At 39.3% G+C, this 21,038-nt stretch overlaps 1 protein-coding gene across 8 annotated transcripts in view; it reads right to left on the reverse strand.

Moving 5' to 3' along the window:
• ehbp1 (EH domain binding protein 1) overlaps positions 1-21,038 on the reverse strand; it is a 113,823-nt gene that overhangs the window by 45,286 nt on the left and 47,499 nt on the right. For 5 of the 8 annotated variants that reach the window (XM_079458363.1, XM_079458361.1, XM_079458360.1 and 2 more), the window contains 5 exons: positions 12,052-12,230; positions 10,413-10,461; positions 4,776-5,627; positions 3,546-3,590; positions 3,304-3,444 (listed from right to left, as the gene is read on the reverse strand). In XM_079458363.1, coding sequence (XP_079314489.1) covers positions 3,304-3,444; positions 3,546-3,590; positions 4,776-5,627; positions 10,413-10,461; positions 12,052-12,230 — 1,266 coding nt within the window. The remainder of the gene's footprint in view (positions 1-3,303; positions 3,445-3,545; positions 3,591-4,775; positions 5,628-10,412; positions 10,462-12,051; positions 12,231-21,038) is intronic. The other 3 variants (XM_079458364.1, XM_079458362.1, XM_079458359.1) reach the window with 1 other exon arrangement.

A 21,038-nucleotide genomic window follows, 5' to 3' on the forward strand; every position in this document is an offset into this window, starting at 1 on the left:
CAGGCGGCTCTGAAAAGTCACAGCACTGTCACACAGAGAGGCAAGAGAGAGAGAGTACAAAACCCAGAGAGGACAAGAGCGAGAGAGAGAGGACGAGAGAAAGAGAGGACAAGAGCGAGAAAGCGAGCGAGAAAGCGAGCGAGAGGACAAGAGCGAGCGAACGAAGAGAGTGAGAGAGAGAGAAAGAGAGAGAGAGAAAGAGAGAGAAAGAGAGAGAGAGAAAGAGAGAGAGAAAGAGAAAAGAGAGAGAGAGAGAGAGAGAAAGAGAGAGAGAGAGAAAGAAGAGAGAGAGAGAGAGAGAGAAAGAGAGAGAGAGAGAGAGAGAGAGAGAGAGAGAGAGAGAGAGAGAGAGAGAGAGAGAGAGAATGTCGGGGGTTCAGTGCACAGAAGGAGAGTTCGGAGGGTAACGTCGGTAAAAAATCAAACGGAGTCCAATTAAACTAATCATAACGAGTCAGTGAACACAAGTATGCTCACCTGGAATCTTGTGCCTCTCTTTTTCCTCCCCCACTCTCTTTCTTTCTCCATAGCCTCCATAATTACCCTGGCCAAAGCGCTGTGAAATTACTGCACTGATCAACTAATGCTTGAGAAAATCTGAAGAAACGCACTGTCCCCTTTTCCCTGCTTCCCTCCCCTCCCTTTTTATGATTTAAAAGGACTACATAAATAAAAATGATTTCCCCACATCATAATTCCCTCCCCGCTCTTTGGGATTCTTGTGACCTTTTAACTTGCCTATGGAAAGAAGGAAATTAAGGGGGATGTCAAAGGTCGGTCAATTACATGCGGAAACAAGCCTGACAACTAAAAACCTGTAGGAAATGTCACTCAATGGAGAAATACCTGAAAACTACATGTTATTTTGTTAAATGTTTATGGGATGGTAAATTTTAAGAATGTTACATTTCTAACAGTGTAGGACACAAAACCAGTCAATGGGCACCGTCGTTGTTCGTCCCATTAACATCCTTCAAAATATTTATTTTGTGTTCTGCAGAAGAAAGAAAGCCATACAGGTTTGAAATGACAAGAGAGTGAGTAAATGATGATAGAAAGCTCAACCAAAAATGAACAATCCCATTCATATAAATACTGACATATGTGTGCAGCGATATCAAAATATGACATCCGAATTTAAAAAGGTTTAGGTATCAAATACTGAAATTGTAATATCTTAACCCTTTAAAATCCGTTCAAGTATTAAACACGTACAAGTGTGTGCTAGCTTTAGCAGTGGCGCTGTTCTTTTTTTAATTGTTCGTTAATTAGCGATTTGCTGTCGACAGGGGGTGCAGAACATAAGAGGGGCTCAGAGCTTTGGTCCCGATTGAATTTGAAGGTACAGTGACCACACAGCTAAACAATTATTGCTGCTATCCAACTATCAAAGGCCTAAACATCAGTGACAACATACACACATATAGAGTTTGTATTGAAGAGGAGAAGTGCAAAAGAATGAAAGATCAAAGCAAGACAGCAGATGAAGCACAATTAAGTTGGCATATAAATGAACAAAGAGTAATACACACAACGGTTTTGATGAGCGGGGTGGGCTTACTCTGAAACACTGAAACACACCAGTGACCGTGGACAAAGACTGGTCATCCTCTAACACTCACACAATCACAATGCTAACTGCTGGCCACATTGCAAAGATGAACCCACCGTGCTGTTTTCAAAAGACCCCATGAAATGTTTTGATGAGTGCATTGAAAAAAACTGCAGTCAATAGCTTTTAGTTGTTCATGTCACAGCCTGTTGAAACATTTAACAGATATAGAATAATAAAATGAAAGGGACAGTTCACCCTAAATGACCCCAAAATGTCATACAGGTTTAAACAATAAGGTGAGTAAAGAATTTTAATGTTTGGGTGAACTATCCCTTGAAGACACTTATAAAACAAATAAACAGCTTTTTTGCAGCTTTGATTAACCTTCAGGGAACCGCCCAATGATTTCATAGCAAGCAATATACAAATGGCAATGCATAGCATGTAGCCCCTAGTATCTTCAACCCACAACTGAAAGGCTAACTAGACCCCATTGACCTCTCTCATTCTTCCATTCCCTCTCTCACCGCTCCATCTCTATCTCCCTTCGTAAGAATGCAGCAAGTCTTCATTTAATTAAAATATTCCCTCTGCATGCTAAAGCGTAAAGTCTCCTCTTCACGGAGGAGCTTCATGCAGAAGCCATTGATAAGATAACAGGGCCTACTAATCAAAACAAGACATCAACTAATCTAATCTAAATCACTAACAATTACCAGCGGCCAAGCCACGCTCCCCTTTGATCAATGTTTTCTATTAAAAGTGAAACAATTCAATATTCTGCCACGCTAATGCACTGAAGCCTCATTAGCACATCGTCCTTGGGATGGAGGAGCTCTGAACACACACGCACAGGACGTTAGTTCATGCTTAATTTACCGGACAACGACCATCTCCTTTATATCAGAACACAGAGGACTTTTGCAGGAGAGAGAGAAATATTTATCTGACACCATTGGAAAGAAGCGTTCATTTAGCGCAGCATCACACTGAGCTGCCCTCCTGTTTCTTCTCTTTGCTTTCATATGCATTTCATACAAGTGCATTTCACTTCCTTTTAAAATGAATGCAGGAAAACGTCAGAATAAATCCGACACATTTCAGCTTTTCCGTTACGGTCGGAAGACGCTCCCTGTGGTTCTGTATGTTAACATCACATTTCTCACGATTCTTTCAATAAAAACAGGATGTGGGAAGGGCTGACATGCTATTCGGATGCAGCCTGAACGTGTTTTAAGAGCTACGCCGTCAGGTGTCAGTCGTTCTGTGGCGAACAATTCAATGGAGCAGGTTTATTTAGTGTTTGATGTTCTCCTGTACGCCCACATGGAACCTTTGAATAACCCTTGTAAAGTCCTTTCCTGTGGGAAATGAGAGAACGAGAGGGCAAGAGAGAGTCTGGCATGCAGGCTATTGGTTCTGGAATAATATTATTTTGTTGCTCGCTTTCGGTCTGACAGGACAGACGCTGGAAATTGTGGCACGCAAAGAGATGAAACGTGTGTGAACAAGTTTGGATATACTTGTGTCTTGTGACATTGAAGTCCTCATAAAATCTGAATGTACCTTATTTGCTATTCACAAAATACATTGTGGACCTTACTATTTAAAATATCATGTTTTGAATATATATAGTGAAATGAACAAGTTGCTGAAAGGATTAGGTTAAGGATCAGGGTTGTGGGATTAGCAAATATCACTTCTGTACCCAATCCAATAGAGTGAAATCAATGTGCGTGTGAACTCACATCAATAATCTGCGGCGTTTGTGAGGGGGACTGAGCGCTGGTGTTGCCTTTGTTTCCGGCCTTCATTGCAGCATCTCTACGGGCCTGTTCCAAAAGCAGTCTGGCCCGCTCTTTCAGTTCCTCCTGACGGGACAAAACTTTCTGCAAGAGATATCGTAATTTTAAACACAATTTCCAGTGTTTCGTTCATAGCATCGAGTGCACTGTCAGCTACGAGTGTGTATAACCACAATCTGTTTTACCTTCTCCTCACTGTTGTTAGACGCTGGGGCAGGTACAACCTCCTGCTAAAAACAAATAAATAAATTGAGGTAAGACGAAATAAATGTGATAGAGAAATGATATGAGAGACTTTCGCTCTAGGCTCTAGACCACAGAATCACTGTTAGAATCTCAGGTGAGAAGCATCCAAACAACGGCAGTGCTAGAGAGGAAACAATCATCGCCGAATAACTATCATAGTAACGCTCACGTCCTAACAGAGGCCTTGATGACATGTCAAAAAAAATCGCGACAAATCTAAGCTGGAAAGTTATTCAGTGGAGGGAATGACAGTGATACACGCGAGTGTGATAAAAGTTGGCTGTGCTGAAATACCTGCAAGTCTGTGTGTGTGTGAGAGCACGCTGTATAGATGAGGAGAGGCTCTCATGCGGAACACGCTATAACCCGTGTCAGTATTAGAGCTGCAGGCGGGACAGCCCGTACATAATGACATGTCACTCCGAGTGATGCACCGCTGCTGTCTGGACCGATCACATGTCTCACAAAATGGCAGAAATATCCAACATGTAAAAGACTTAAAATTATTTTTGTGCTTTGTTATTATATGGTGGCTTTTCCTTTTAGCCTTTTAAGTTAAACTACTTTTGCTTTTGCAAGGGTGTTTTAATAGATGTATACTAACAAAAATGTGTGTCTATGTATTTGTATTTGATGGTATAGCAAGTCACTGTTTAAAGGTCCAGTGTGTAATTTGGATGATCTATTGACGAAAATGCAATATAATTATACATAATGATGTCTTCAGAGGTATATAAAGACCTTACATAATGAAGCATTATGTGTTTATTACCTTTGAATGAGCTATTTTTATCTACGTACACCGCAGGTCCCCTTGCATGGAATTTGCCATGTTGTTTCTACAGTAGCCCTAAACAGATAAACTGCTCTACAGAGTGCTTTCATAAATATGTTATCTCCTTTGGCAAAGAAGCAAAAACGTGATGACATCCTAGCCCTGTGTCAGCCACAGTAGTGCTTCAAAAGGGAGAGGTGGAGTGAGCCGTTGGTAGCAATTCACCACCTCACCACTAGAAGCCGCTAAATTTCATACAATAGACCTTTAAGCACAAAACAAGAAAATCTGCACAGTTGTGAGTACTTTGGAGAAAATTGTGATTGCGAGTACCTGTGCCCATCCCTGATAAGATTATGTGCACTTATAAGCATGCAAGTGTTTTCACATTCACCTTTACGTGTTTAACAGGTATGTGCGTGTGGTTGGTCTGGAGACTGCTGTCTGAGGTGCTGTCGGATTCAGAGTGTCGCAAACTCACTCTCTTTTTCTGGATAAGATCAGCGTCTTTGTTATAAGTTAACCCCAGTTTGTTTGTGTTCGCTAGTGAAAGCCCGGTGTGCCATGCGGGCAACCCAGACTCTGTTAGCTTCTCTCCCGTTCGTGAAGGCTCATTCTGCTCCCTTGAGTCCTTGGTGTCCGCAGGGGTCAGTCCACCCGACTGTACTCTCTCTTTTTCTCTCTCCACCCTTTGAGACAGATCACCCATGTCCAGTGAATCAGCTTTCAGAAGTCTTTTCTGTTCTGGGGCAGGTTGGCTGGAAGAGGTGTCCAGTGTGGTTATGGTGTACTGGCCAGGTCGTGGGTGAGGTTCTGAAGCCACTGGAGAATCGTGGCCACTCGTTACTGCCTGAGAAGGCCGTAATGAAGAGGCTACTTCACCTGGCGCTGCGGACAAAGATCCACTGCTAGTCACCTCTGACGACACTTCCTGCTCCGCATTCTCCCCATGCCCACCGTTGGTGGTACCCAATTTGGGGGACTCGCGGTTAACATCATTAAGCTCTGCGTAGAACTTGTCTTGGTCGATGGAACTGTTCGTGTCGGTTTCGAAATCTCCAACTTTGTACGTGCTACGGCTGCTGTTTGCTTCGATCTGCACGACGTTGAGTTCCTCACCGCTGAAATGCGCCCGGATCTGATACAGGTATGTCATCACTGTCAGCTTATCCGGGATTGCGAGCAGTACCATGTCGGACGGCTCCAGAAGCCTCGAGATTCCCAGACTGGCAAAGCCATCGTATGCCTACACACAAAAAACAAACATGTAAAACAAGCAAAGCACAGAGAATAAGGGAGAGTATTGAATGCAACAGATTAAAGTAAAACAAGGCCTGGCAAGTTAAAAATGTTATGGGAAGAAAACATTACTGTAACACTAAAACAATAGTAGTGGTAATACACAGTTAATGTTGATAACCTTTATAACGGTCAAAGGCGAAAAAAGGATTAAGCATAGAAACAATAAGTGTTATAATGCTTTCAATTTTTGTTGTTTAACAAAATTAAAAAAATTGTTTAATTTTATTGCATTTTTGCTTTTGTTTTTCTGAGCAAAAAATGTATATCATAAATGTTTTCCTGATTTACAGAAGACATTTTACACTAAAATGTCATTCAGTGTAACAATCTTGTCAGGCATATTTACAACAAAAATCAATTCATGACATTAAATGACTAATTACTTTCACCCCAAATACTAATTAGTTGCAATTTTTATTTTGCCACAAATTTCCGTTTTCAGCCATAGATCGGCATGGAGTGGAATGATTAAGCAACGGCAATTTTTTACTCATTTAAAGCACAATAAAATGTAACACACTCCCTTATTCTTTTGAATGTGTACAAGTCAGAATAAGAATGTGAATTTGTACATAAATATTGTGTTACACTGAATGATATGATTATTTCAATCAAATTTCAACATTTTATTCAACCAAAAACTTAGTTGAAACCATAAAGTAGACATTTTACTTACATTTAATGTGCTTTCTTGACCCATAAAAAAGTACAAATATTGTGAATTATATAGATTCGTTTGTGTGTTTTCATACATTACACAATCTCAGTGCAAGATACACATATGCATATATAAGAATAAATAAAGTGAAGTGTATAACGTGAAAGGGCCGGAGAAACATACCGTTGACCATTAGGAAGAAAACTCAACTATGAAATGGAAAGGGACAGTAGGGTAAAGGGTGAAAGGGGTGATTTGAGGTAGAAACAGTTAGGGTGTAGGGTGCATGCAGGAATTAGATTTGGGATAAGACAAGCAGGGATCAGTAGGATGCGGCAGGCGGTGACAGCTAATGTCAAGGATGGTTCTCCATGATAAGAGAGCGTGATACCAAGAAACACTAAACTAATCTGGCCTCAGACTTATCGCATACATCTCCCACTCGCCCTCCTTCCATCTCTCTCACTTTCTCTCTCTTTCCAGCACCCTCTCTCTCTCTCTCTCTCTCTCTCCATAGTGAGTATAATTGCACTGATTTGTCCGGTTGAGGAGAACAGGCAGATAATCAAACAGCCAAACTCAATCCCTGATCAAAAGATAAAGAGAGGGAGCGAAAGAGAGAGAAATACAAAGTGAAAGTAAACTGGCTGACATTATCAAAGTAATCCACCGAATGAAAGAAATGCTAGTCTTTCTCTCAAGAATTGGAGAATAAAAGAGAAAACCCTACAAATGACCCCTCTGTCTCACCCTCCCCTGATTGTGTTTATCAGAGCTGCTATCAGAGCCGGGCTGACGGCAGAGTTAATTTCAGCCTGTTGACGAGTGTTGACTATTGTCTCAACCTCTCCCCCTTACCCAACTACCCGCTTTATCAGGTTTGCCCCCTTTATTGGCATGAGAGAGCGAAAGGAAAGCGAGAGCAAAGGACAGCGAGGTATAATGAAACGTAAGCCGCTTCTCAATTTACAATAAATCACGTCATTCTTTCTCGTTTGCTGGAATGTAACAATAGCGATGTCGAGGAAAGAAATGCACGGTTGTGGTAACTGAATAGAAAAAGGGAATGAAGAAGGGTGGGAAAACAAAAAGTCTCTGTGGTTACGAGTTTAGTTTGGATTTGTGACACAGTCTGTGAAAACCAGGCTGAAGTCTCAAAATCGAATTCTGATATTGAGCGTCAAGTTAGATTTGAGTTCAACCACTAATGAAAATTCTGTCATCATTTACTCACCATCACACCTGCATACATTTCTTTGTTCATCTGAACACAAAGAAAGATATTTGGAAGAATGTCAGTAACCAAACAGATCTCATCCCTCATTGACTCCCAAAGTACTTATTTTCCCTACCATGGCAGTAAACTGTGGATGAGATCTGTTTGGTTACTGACATTATTCCAAATATCTTTCTTTGTGTTCAGATGAACAAAGAAATGTATGCAGGTTAGGAACAATCTGGGGGTGAGTAAATGACAGAATTTTCAATTTTGGGTGAACTATCCTTTTAATTTGACCCCTATAAAATGGCCTAATTCTCTCAATAATAAAGATATCAATGTTAGATTTTCACTGAATGTTCTTTACATTATGTAGAATGTTTTTAATTAGAAAACAGTAAATCACAAAAAAAGACTTTATCTAGGTTTTCACAGACTGGGTTGCCTTTTTTTGCACTGACGGCTGAAACAGGCACCTCAAAACATGGAGAAAATATGTTAGAGGAGGAAGAAGCGAGAGAGTTCCCCCTCCTCAGTCCCACATTCTTCAAATCAATAAATCACACTCGATTAAAACAAACTGTGTAAACAGCGGTTGTGTGTCTGTGCGCCGGCACCTCCAGCTGACTTAAGCCTGAAAACATCCTTCTGAAGCAGTGCCTTAATCCACATAAACAAAGCGAGGAAAATCATACAAACAAACTGTTTATTCAGCGCAGAAATTGTGGTATTTATCTCTGTTTGTTGTGCATAAATGATGAAACGTTGCTAATAACCGACACAAACCGTGCAATTGTGTATTTAAGACTTTCGCTTCCTGCTCCGGGTCAGCTGGCCCCTCCCCCCACGCTAAACGAACAATGAAAAGCGTTTGTTTTGTGAATGACATCGCTGAATGATTGACAGGTATCCATCGCTGTCAGTCACACACACAGCTAGAGGGGCTTTTCCTCTGTCTGAACACTTATCGAGGAACACAGGAACACATACACACGCACGCACGTGTGCGCATAGATCAGATATCATGGGAAATGACTGCTGCTCTCTCTCTCAGCACACAGACGGAGGGAGAAAATAATTCTTTTCAGTGCCTGTATGACCAACCCCCCCCCCTTTGCTATCGATCTCTGTTATCTGTCATATTTCTATTGAGATTATTGCAATCGTGGCTCGGCCAGAGAGGGTCAGACTGATTTAATCGCATAGAAATGAATGCAGTTAATAGCATGCATGCACGTTATATAGATATACATAGACATAGATATCACATGAAAATATATTGCATTTCTTTGTTTAGCAGACCTTTGTATCCAAAGACTCTTACAAATGAATGCATTTAACATGTACTGTAACATGCATATGATAGGCATATAGGCATATGTAATATAATATATAGATGTTTGGGGTGTATATGGAATGCTCCTTACTTCCTACGCTTGGGATATACGCTTATTGTTGACAGAACAAAACCGCACACTCTTTGGTGTATATGACAGAAAGAAACAGGTGTAGGTGATGGGGCAAGAAGGAGAGGGCAGGAAATGAGCTTGCAGGACGTGGCGGCAGGTATTGAGTGCAGGGATAAAGTGATGATAGATGACAGAAAGTGGAGGGAAAGGATAAAGTGAGAGGCACGTTAAATAAACCTAATAAAGTCTAAATGGAGTTAAACTGAGGGCTGAAAAAGGAGTTAATCTGCACAGCTCTAGAATACAGTGATCGTTCAATGGAGCGGAATTACAGAGGAATTAAGTTTTATACATCCACAAATCCAAATAGATTCCAAATAAATCCAGGGAGCAACTCTTCAGCAAATATACAGTTGTTTGCATCGTGCACTGGAGTACAGACGAGTGTGTGTGTGTGTGTGTGTGTTTGACGAAGAGCGAGAGATGCTTGGAGTAATCCTTGTTGGCACAGCCACCTGGCGGTTTATTTAAACAGGCATTTGAGAGCTGACAGCAATATCCACACCTCTCTCTCTCTCTCTCTCTCACTCACTAACACACACAAAGTACATTCGTCATGCATATCTACCTGAATATTCTTATATGGATGAAAAAAGTTTTTGTGAAAAATGAGGAAAAAATACCGTGTTAAAGAGTGACTTCTAAAAAGTGAAAGTAAAAATGAAAGGGATTTAGAAAAATAAATAAAATGTGAGAAATTAAGATATCAAGGTTACAGAACAATAGTTTATTTCTAGAGATGCACCGATATATCGGCCAATAATCGGTCTGGGGCGATAAAATAAACACTTCACACTCATGATCAGGACCGTTAAGAAACAACCAGTTGATGTTTCACAGTAATTTTATGAATGAATAACATTCAGAAAGTTAAGACATTTTAATTTTATCTTCAGAATCGTTATTGGCAGAAAACACTAGATACAATCGGTATCAGTGGAGAAATATTTTATCTGTGCATATTTAATTATTTCACTTTCATCCACCTAAAAAATGTCCCCTAACCCAATTTTTTAAAACAGAAACATTGCAAAGAGATTATGCGATTACCGTCCATTTTCCTCCTCTCTCTTTCCTCCCCCGTCTCTTTCTTACCTCTCTGAGGAGAGGGCTGTAAAGTTTATTTATGAATTATGATGTTATCTTACGACTCCCAGGTGACCCCCATCCACACAGACGCACACACAAGCATCTTAACACACTAACACGGCCAAACACAAACACACACACTTCCATCAGTGTCAGCAGGGGAGCCGGATTCAGAAAGTGGCAATTAGAGAACGCTGGGTGGGAATGAATCATAGTTCTAACAAAATAAATCACCTATGAGGAGGATTACTGATGCACAAACAAACGAAGAGAGGGAGCATGTGTAGCATTTACCTTTTTGTTGTTTTCTTTAATATCTTGAGGATTGAGAGCCTTGTAGTCACTAGGAGGAAAGAGACATGCCTTTAAATATGTAATGGCTGTAGGACTGTAACAGGAAATTTCACAGCTCTGCAATCAACACAACTGTGAGAGTATGTGCGAGTGCATGCAATATAGGACACATTTTACCCGACCACTCGACATATTAAACATTTCATCTTGTGGGCCTTTGGCCCAAGCAGATTGAAAAGCGGGCAGAAATTACATTTATTTACAAACTTTCTGATAAAATACCACATAATCTGTCATTTACAAATCAGTTGTTATCCATAACCGTAAGGGTTAAACTGAACACCGCTGACAATAATGTAGGATAAGATTTTAAAGGAATGATGCTGAAGTATAGTGTGATGCTTATGGTGGTTGCCTCAGATAAAAGTAATATCAGAGATTGCATGATAGAGGAAACTGTGAAAAAATGTATTAAGAAATTAATTAATCATTAAAAATGTATTTTTTTGTGAATTTACCATTTATAGTTATGCATTTAGGTAAAATTATAAGTGTTTAATGCTGAAAAATACTAACAATATTTCTAAAAATATTGTTTCTATTTAAAAACTGGAGAAATAGAAAATGTGCTCTGTATTTTTTCAGTCCAGCAAGTTCACATTAACATTACATTTTACTTTTAGCAGATGCTTTTATCCAAAGCGACTTACATTGCATTATCCTATAGATTTATACATGGGTATCTGCAATCCCCTGGGATCGAACCCACAACCTTGCATTGTTAACGCAATGCTCTTACCCCTGCGCACAGGAAAGTTCATATTCCCTTTAAGCAATTTCAAAATGCATTTAGGAAAGTAAAAAAAGTGAAAACATTGATTATCATCACCTGGACTGGAATAGCCACAATACAACTAGAAATGCTGATGAAATGAAAATGTGGAATAGTCTCTTTATTTTACCATTAATTGTCTTCTCACTTTGTGGTCTCTAAAAACATCTAGCAACTCCATCTCCATTTCACATTTAAATAAAATATTTATATGGGCTTTTTGCTTCAAAACATTTAGAACTTCATGATATACTGGAAAGTGTGTATGAGAGCAGAAGAGATACACTAGAGATGAAGTACCTACTCTAATCCCTCTTGTAAAGTGTCTAGCAGTATTTAAAACCAGTAATAAAACAGGGCCCCTTTAAAGACACGATGGCATGTTACTTTTGCGTATGCTAAACTCAGATGGTGGCTGACCGGTATGCTGTCATCACTGTGATGAATCTGCTGTAAGTGTTGTAATTAAGGAGGATTTGAGTCATCCTGATGAGACCAGACACAGAAATTATCAGAAATAAAACGGATGGATTATCAATTCTCCATCATAATGCTTATTGGACCCCGACACACTGTAAGATTCTTACAGGGGGAGAAAACTGTGGGTAAAACACCATTAGGAGTTGTGTATGTATATGCTCCAGGGCGGTCACGATGGATTAAAGAGGAAACAGAGTAATCAGACGATCATTTTGACAACAATTATATTTAACAATTCAACGAATCTCCACAATGTCATTATTTTCTGATAGAACAGTGTTGAGAGTAATGTAATTGTGTTATTATTGGTGGGTGTGCATGGCTCACATGAGGTTAGGTCTGAAATGGTGTAACAGAGCACAGAAGGCCAGTCCGTTCCTCCAGGACGTGGTGAAGTTGGTGATTTTAACTCCTCTGTAGTTCTTTGTGACCTCACGACACCAGGCCAACAAAGACTGACTGGCATTCGGCCTCCCTCCGAGAATAGGGCTGGGAATTGGACTGGGCTGCACAGATAGAAGAGAACATGGAAAGAGAAGAGGACATTTAATATGCTGATAAAATTGATAAGATAAATAATATGAACAATATCATTAAAAAAAACTAATTGCAAACCATTTTAATAATTTATTACTTTAGTTTCGTCTTGAAAATTAAGAAATAGAATACCACAAAGAAGGTATAATACACATACCTTATATTGAAACAAAATAAAAATACACAAAGTCCTTAAACACACTCCTTTAATATCTTTGTGGTTGTAGTTGACATAACAACAGAATTAAAACAAAGTTACACCCATGTCTTAAAAGCCAAAAAAGGGTTAAACTGTTTTATTAAATCACCACTTTGTCAATCCCATTCTTTGTTCTTTTATCATTAAACAAAATAGGTATGTTGCATAATGCATATAGAAAAGGGAAACAAATTATGCTATTCTGAAACATGAACTGTAATTACACAGAAACACGAACTGTACAACCAGTCCCAAAAAGTCTCTCCCTCTCTCTCCGTCACACACACACCTCTCATTGTCCCTCTTGTCTTCAAAAGTCCTTAAATTCCAATCTGGATCATCAAATCCGACCCATCTCTCTCCAATTAGCTTTGTAAGCTCAGCTTTGTTAAAAGTCGCCTCTGTTAAAACCCTCTGTCTAATTTGAACAAACACGTGCACACACACACACACACACACACACACACACACAAACATGCACACAAAAGACTTGCATGCTCGTTTTAATGAGAGCTTTGGCCTGTAAGGAGTATATGACCATGGATAATGTAAACACATGATTAATAAAGACTAGCCTTTGAAGCAGTATCAGTCTGGATTGAAAGTCCAGCTAAACAGAGGAACGAGAATTTCTAATCCTGCAAATCCAGAAATACAAAGCGGCGAAACCCCTTCGCACCAGGAGCCTGGCTACTTTCGGACATAATCCCGTTAAAAATGGAGACACAGTGTTTTGGATTCTTATCGCATGGAATTCATATTCGACAGAGCACACAGTCTCATATTTTGCACCCACAGTAACTTTTTAATAACAATAATCAAATATCCCGAGACAAAACTTGCAGCTATCTGATTAAGAGCAGCCTGATAGATTCCACATCTAAATACAAATCTAACATGAGTGCTCATGCTGCAGAAATACATTATCATAGGACAGGTATCTGTGTGGATCTGCCGTGAAGCAGTGTGTGAAACAGAGAGAGAGAGAGAGAGAGAGAGAGAGAGAGAGAGAGAGAGAGAGAGAGAGAGAGAGACTGTTAGCCCCCTGATAAGAGTTCTAAATATCAGCTGGTCAACATTCAATGCATGTAATGCAGCTTAACAACGCCCCCTTTTGGACATAACATGCTACTGCAGGGAAAGGAATGCGCAAAAAACGGCTTTCCAACATGTTTTTATCTTCAAAATTATTAAGAATAATAGTTTTCTGTCACATAAGTTTCTAAAATTTGCATTTCAAATATTTGTGATGGGCCAGAAAAATCATGGCAAGAACAAATGTGAGGCCATTAGGAAAAAATCCTTATTGTCCCTATTATATAATTAGAAAATGATATTCCTGACAAGGAGAACATTAACGTCCTAAGGGTGAGGTATGAAAAGCAAGAGTCTAAGGCTGTGACTTTTTACTAGATTATCATAATTAAATGCTAAGATTCATCTGAATGCAATTTAGAGCAAGTGTGTGGTGTGTGTTTATATATTTGTCTGCACAATCTGAAAGGTTAAGGTTGCCTCAAAAGAACAGGAGGGAAAAGTCAAGTGAGGGACCCTCGAGGCCCTGAGAGCCTTCCTGATCTCCTTCCTACACACAAACACATACACACACACACACACACACACAAAACATAAGATGCCGTCACATCCAAATAATCCATTTGGGTTAAGGGATAAGCAAAGTTTTTTATTATTTATCTGTACTAATTTTGTAAAAGGACAAAAATTGACCTAGTGTCTAAACTAAATCTAGTGTTGATTAATTATAATAATATTTCATATTTTTACCCAAACCATGTTAAAAGCGTGATTTAAACAAAAAGTATGTGCACACACTATACAAATGAACATACACATGCTGCATGAGTGTGAGGAAGAACGCTTTAAGCTGCACACGCATGCAAACCCGCAACCATTTTTCCATGTCACTTTTCCAGCATGCATGATAAGAGAGCTGTGAGTTCCTGAGGCAGTCTTTGCTCCTTTTAAGAGATGTTTGAAGTACCTGTCTAATTTCAACTCAATAATTACCTGGGATTACCGGCCAGGTGCTATTAAAGCAATTAGAAGACAACAGCCGTTTAGGAGCACTCGCCTCTTTAGGCTAACAGCACCCTGTGGCACCTTTACGACAGATGGAAAACTGTAACACTGACACACCAAGACACGTTTAAACTCCCAGAGTGTTTATTGCAATGTAAACTATTGAAGTGATCCACTTTAATTTACTGTAATAAAGTGGACCACTGTAAACTACAGATATGTTGTTCTGTTTATGACAGCAGTAAAACACTGTAAACTACTGTAATAAAGTGGTCCACTGACAACCACTGAACAGTCCTAATGTTTAATATTTTAGTGAATTACTTTAAACTACTGACTGTCCCACTGTAAATTACAGAAGCTAATGATGGTAAACTACTAAACTGTACCTCTATAAACTACTGTAGTGAATTACTGAGAACTATTAAAGAAGTCCCCTGTAATATACTCTTCCACTGTAAACTAGTGCAGTGAATCGCTCTAAACTACTAAAAGGGTCCACTGTAAATTATTGAACTGTTCCAATGTAAACTACTTAAGTGATCCACTTTAACCTACTGTACTAAAGTGGTCAGCTGTAAACTACTGATCTGTTGTACTGTCACACCAGCAGTAAAACACTGTAAACTACAAAAAATGGTCTACTGAAAACTAGTGAACTTTTGAAAGTAAACTATTCGAGTGAATTACTTTATACAACTGACTGTCCCACTGTAAATTACAGCACTGTTCCATTATAAACTACTGCAGTAAATCTGTAAAAACCAATAAAGAGGTCCACTGTAAAATATTTAACACTTTTCCAGTAAACTAGTGAAGTGACTCAAATAGTAAACTGATTAGCATTTTTAGGGGCAGAGGTTGCTCAGCATTGGCTAATGTAAACTACTACAGTTAATCACTGTAAACTACTACAGTGGTCCACTGTAAACTCCTGAACAATGTACTTTGCAAACAACTGCCTTGAATCCTAATAAAGTTAAACTAAAGTTAAACTTAAACTAATAAAGTGTTTCCTTGTAAAGTTTATAGTGGGCCACTTCAGTAGTTTAGAAAAGGAATAATTCAGGATGTACACTACAAAACTGTTCCACTGTAAACGTCTGCAGTAATTAACTGTAAATTACCAAAGTGGTCCACTGTAAACTATTATGATGAATCACTGTAAACTACTACAGTAGACAACTGTAAACTACGGTTTCATGTATATTTCTCAATTAATAGTAATAGTGAGTAGAGTAATTATTTTAGAATGGTATACTCATGTCTAATTTGATAGATGATTGCAGTACTGCTTACAAAACAAAAAAGACATCTATTTCACAAATGTATTTGATCTCAACTGTGATCTTGGTCAGTCGACAGTACACATTGTTCTACAGATTGAATAGGATCAAAAAACAGCTGCACACAAACAGCTGCAAAAGTTTTGTCCTTACTCGACTGCTCACGGCACTAAGTGCATGTTCCTACTAAACTGCATGTTTCTACCAAAACAACACTGACGGGGATTTCTGGTGTCACATAGAGCGCGTGTACTTATCAAACGCTGCGCCGTCTTGCCCTGAGCGGCGGTCGTGGGGGGGGTTTGGGGAGGAGAAAAATAAACGATTGGCAGCGGCGTGTTTCTGAGCTTCAGGACAGGATTACAGCACCGTTTCTTCCCACAAACAGAACATATTAAAATGAAGCTGCATTCATCACTATCCAACATACACACAAGCGTGCACAAAAAAAGGCGGCAGAAAACAAAAAGGCAAATAAATCATGCGGCACATTTTAACATCTGCCAAAAATAAGATAGAGACAGAAAAAAAATTCTTCATAATGACAACGAACGTATTCGCACACTGTACACACCTGACATATGGTGGTGGATGAAGAGAAGAGGATGAAGGAGGTAAAATTAGTTGAGTAGGGGGAACACCTAATCTGTGTTCAATAAGAGAAAGAAAGATGAAGGATTGAGAAAAGGTTTGGCAAGGATCTTAGTCTAGGTCACGTGATCAGAACAGTAGAAATGTATGATCAAGACTGACAAACGTAGTGTGTGACACAACTCAAAGGCCCTTAATCGATTGTCGGTCGCTTCACATTTCATTAACAAGTGCAATGCAATTTTCCTGCTGTCAGACAAAATATTTTCTAACCTACAGACCTCTAGGGATAACATTTGGCTAATGCAACAGACATGGTAGGAAAAAGACTTCAAATAAGATGCAATCACACACAAACACATACACACACACTTAAAAATGGATCAAAAAAGCTCAACAGGGTTAGTATGATCACACAATCACTCCTTAAAAGTTGTAATCCACTTAAGATGCCTGCGGCAGCATCCAACGTACTATGTTTGTACATGATCACATGGTCAGTGTTGTCATAAATCTCTCTTAAACACACATAGCACAGTTATCATCTTCAAGAATGTTGATTTGTTTAGTTGGTTGATGGCTTAACAATGATGCTTTGAACACAACTACCCTAAAATTAGATTAGTCTAATAAACCAAAATAACCTAATTCATGCAGTCAGATCTGCTTTGCCATCCTTTAAAATGCAAGTAGCTTGAACTTTTTATTGAAATCAAACTCCAGCTAAAATTATATTTGTTCAATTACCTATAAAAATTAGTTTTGTATATGTTTGTTTGGAATTAGCCTTTTTAGACAAATGCATATAGTACTATAGATACAAAAGTGATACAATATGGAAGAATTTTGATATGAAATATCCGAAAATCACTTGCACAGTGTGATATATTTCATGCAGTTGTGTAGTTACATTATCCCATAAATGTTCCCAAAATGTGCAAATCCAGAGAAATTGCCATTTAAAATAATGGCCCGTGCCTGGTCTCCGTTGTATTTGTCGCATATAAGTGACTTCACATCCGGTGCTCCACATTACCCTCAGATTCCGGTTGTAGAAACTACGGTAAAACGTAAATGGGGAAGTGGTTAAAAAGCATCTGTGACACAGCAACTGTTGTTCTGTTATTATGGATCAGGATAACTCTTTGCCAAGTAAAGGAAACTCAAAAAAGCGTAAACGTAGTTTACTTTTTAAACGACGACTGTATGACTGTTATATACACTTAAAATTGTGTAGCATTGCGCTTCTAAATCAATTAACAAAGTCCAATTTAATTTGCAGGCTTACGTAGCATTACATTCCATGTTTTCATTTACATTTAGCGGACGCTTTTAATAATAATTCATTACGATGACAAAAAAATTAATTAATTAATTACCTCGTCTGTTAGCTTCGCCTTTTGTTGTTGTTACGAAAGTGCACCATCTAGCGGTCCAAATTTACATATTGTGGCTTTAATGTTACATTGCAACTTTGAAAAGAACAAATGTGACCATGGACCACAAAACCTTGAAACGACTTAAGTAGCACAGGAATATTTGTGGCAAAAGCCAACAAAACATTGTATGGGCCACAATTATAGATTTTTCTGTTATGTCAAAAATGTTCTATTAAGATATTTTGTAAATTTCTTACCGTAAGTATATCAAAACTTTATTTTTGTGAGTGGATGCAGCAAAATTGCTAAAAATTCAGCTTTCAGATGATGTATAAATCATAATTTCGAAAAATTCTGATACAGATACTTTAAAAAAACATGCATTTATATGAATTACATCATTGCATAGTTTTGCGAGAAAACTTTATTTGCGAAGTTCATTTGCTTAAGCGAGTGGCTGAGGGGGAGTTTTTTGGGCCAGGTACAAAAAAATTAAATCAGCAAGCAAAACTAAATCACATTTCCAGGGCTTGTTTCCCATGCTAAGCTACACGGCTTTAAATTTGAACACAACAGCCGTCGCAAAAACATAAAAAACAGTTGGAAGGATACGAGTCGGAGCAAACCTCCCGTATGCGCCCGTGTGCTATACATGTGTAATATGGTGTAATCTAACATTAGAGGCGGTAAAAACATTGCCGGTGAGGCATAGCCCAAAACTCCAAACTGTGCAAATGAGCTTTATCTAGTGAAGCCTGCACATGCACACACAAAAAACTGCATTCAAAAGGAAAAAAGGCAACTGGCATCCAGTTAGCTCTGCTTTAACAAACACACAGAACAACTCAAAATCACGCCAAACATCATCAACATGAGAATATTTCTGAGAAAAGCGTACAGATATTCAAATCACCATCTCACTAAACAAACCCCAGTAAAGTGTCTGATTTACTGAGGTGAAAAATGAAATACAAAAACACAGGATCAAATTATTCTGTATTGAAATGCTACAACGTTGTTTGTCAAACCAGGGATAAGAAGGTGTGAAGAGCAACAAGAAAAACATCTAAACCTATACAGCACTAATCTGCTTTAGACAACACTCCTCTACAAACAAATTACAGGAGGCGAAGTTCAGCGATCTGCTCAGATAAAGCTGTCATTTTATCAATGAATCTGCAATGCACACGGAAACTCATTAAGAGCGGAGACGCGGTAATACTCAGAGAAACCAGCGAAGGGAGGGAGAGAGTCAGATGGAGAAACATCAGGTGTACGGCGCAGTCAGATCCTTGTCCGCTGCGGCACGGTCCCGTTGGCAGATGAGAGCCTTGATAAGCGAAAGCAATTAAAAAGAATATAATTACAAAGTCACCCCTATCTGAACGAAGCCTTGATCAAAACACGCCCACGTCGATACGTCAGCCAGAGCGCGAAGCGGGATCGATGGAGTCAGGAAGGAAGGCTTTTGCCGTGCCTCACGCCATCAAACAGCATCACGCATGAGGGAGATGAGAGGAGAAACACCCTTAAGCTTATGAAAGAGACACACAAGCAAAAACATAGTCTAACAAGACGACGACAAATTCTCTATGTGCCAAGTGTCAAAGATTTTTTGGCCCTGATTAGTCACATGTTCACAGGAAAAGAAACGCGATGAATCATTGGTAAAGGAATAGAAACATGACTATGTTGACATCAGGTATTTTGTATGTTTGTTTGTAATGGGGACAATATCAGAATTTTCCTAGTTTTTATACTAATAACTATTGGGGTGATAGTGGTGTTGGATAGAGGGGCTTCAATGCATTAATACAAACTACCGAGTCTTTCCAGATCATTATTGGAAACTAAAGACAAACATGGGGCATAAATCTTCAAACATTTTCACCAAATTGGTATTAAAACCATTTGCACATTACTGTACCATATGACAGTAACAGAATGCTTCACTGCTATGTTTATCAAACACAATTTCATATATCCCAAAACTTGCTTGTATAATTAATTAATATCATCTATAAGAGTCTAGTACTAAAGGGATCGTTCACCCAAAAATCCCCAGTTGTCTGTCAAAACGTATTGTAATATTCACAGCTTGGTAAAGGCCATGGAGTCAATTTTTGCAAAGACATAAGTGTTGTCGCCTTGTCATATGACCTTCACCTGTGACATATAATGGATCAATTAGGTCTCAGGTGTGTATAAAAGAACCCCAGTACACTAGACCTTCACATCAGCTGCAACTAGACCTCTGCAAACATGCCTAAGTTCACCCTGAGACTAGAGTTTTGATTATCAAGAACTGAAGACCAGATCCACTGCTGATGTGGCAGACACCTTCAATGTGTCTCAACGTCAAGTAAAGAGGATAAAAAAAAGATTTGAAGAGACTGGAGACGTTTTTGACAAGCCCAGGTCAGGCAGACCCTGCAAGACAACTGCTCGAGAGGACCGTTTGATGGCTCGAAAATCCAAGGCCAGCCCATTTTCCACTGCAGCAGAGCTCCACGAGACCTGGTCACCTGAAGTCCCTGTGTCAACCAGAACAGTTTGTCGGATTCTGTCTCGAAATGGCCTCCATGGTCGAATCAGTGCCCAGAAGCCAGCACTTAACAAAAGACAATTGAAAAAACGTGTGGCATTTGCACAGCCTGCTAAAAGGATGGACGCTGGAAAAGTGGCAGATTTTTCAGATTAATCTTCTGTTGAATTACACCACAGTCGCCGCAAATATTGTAGGAGACCTACAGGAGCCCGCATGGATCCGAGATTCACCCAGAAAACAGTGAAGTTTCGTGGCGGAAAAATCAGTATGGGGGAGTGCGACAGATCTGCAGGGTGGAAGGCAACATCAATAGTCTAAAATACCAAGAAATCTTAGCTACCTCTTATATGCCCAACCATAAAAGAGGCCAAATTCTGCACCAGGATGGTGATCCATCGCAAACTTCCATCTCCACATCAAAGTTCCTCAAGGCGAAGAGGATCAAGATGCTCTAGGATTGGCCAGCCCAGTCACCAGACATGAACATAATTGAGCATACGTGGGGTAGGATGAAAGAGGAAGCACGGAAGACGAAATCAAAGAATATTGATGAACTCTGGGAGGCATGCAAGACTGCTTTCTTTGCTATTCCTGATGACTTCATCAATAAATTGTATGAATCCTTGCCAAACCACATGGATGCATTCCTTCAAGCTCATGGAGGTCATACAAGATATTAAATTTGGATCTCACAGCATCACTACCTAATTGCTGACATGTTGTATTTGAAGTAC

Source organism: Barbatula barbatula (genome assembly GCF_947034865.1).
Source record: "Barbatula barbatula genome assembly, chromosome: 6".
Classification (NCBI taxonomy): Eukaryota; Metazoa; Chordata; class Actinopteri; order Cypriniformes; family Nemacheilidae; genus Barbatula; species Barbatula barbatula.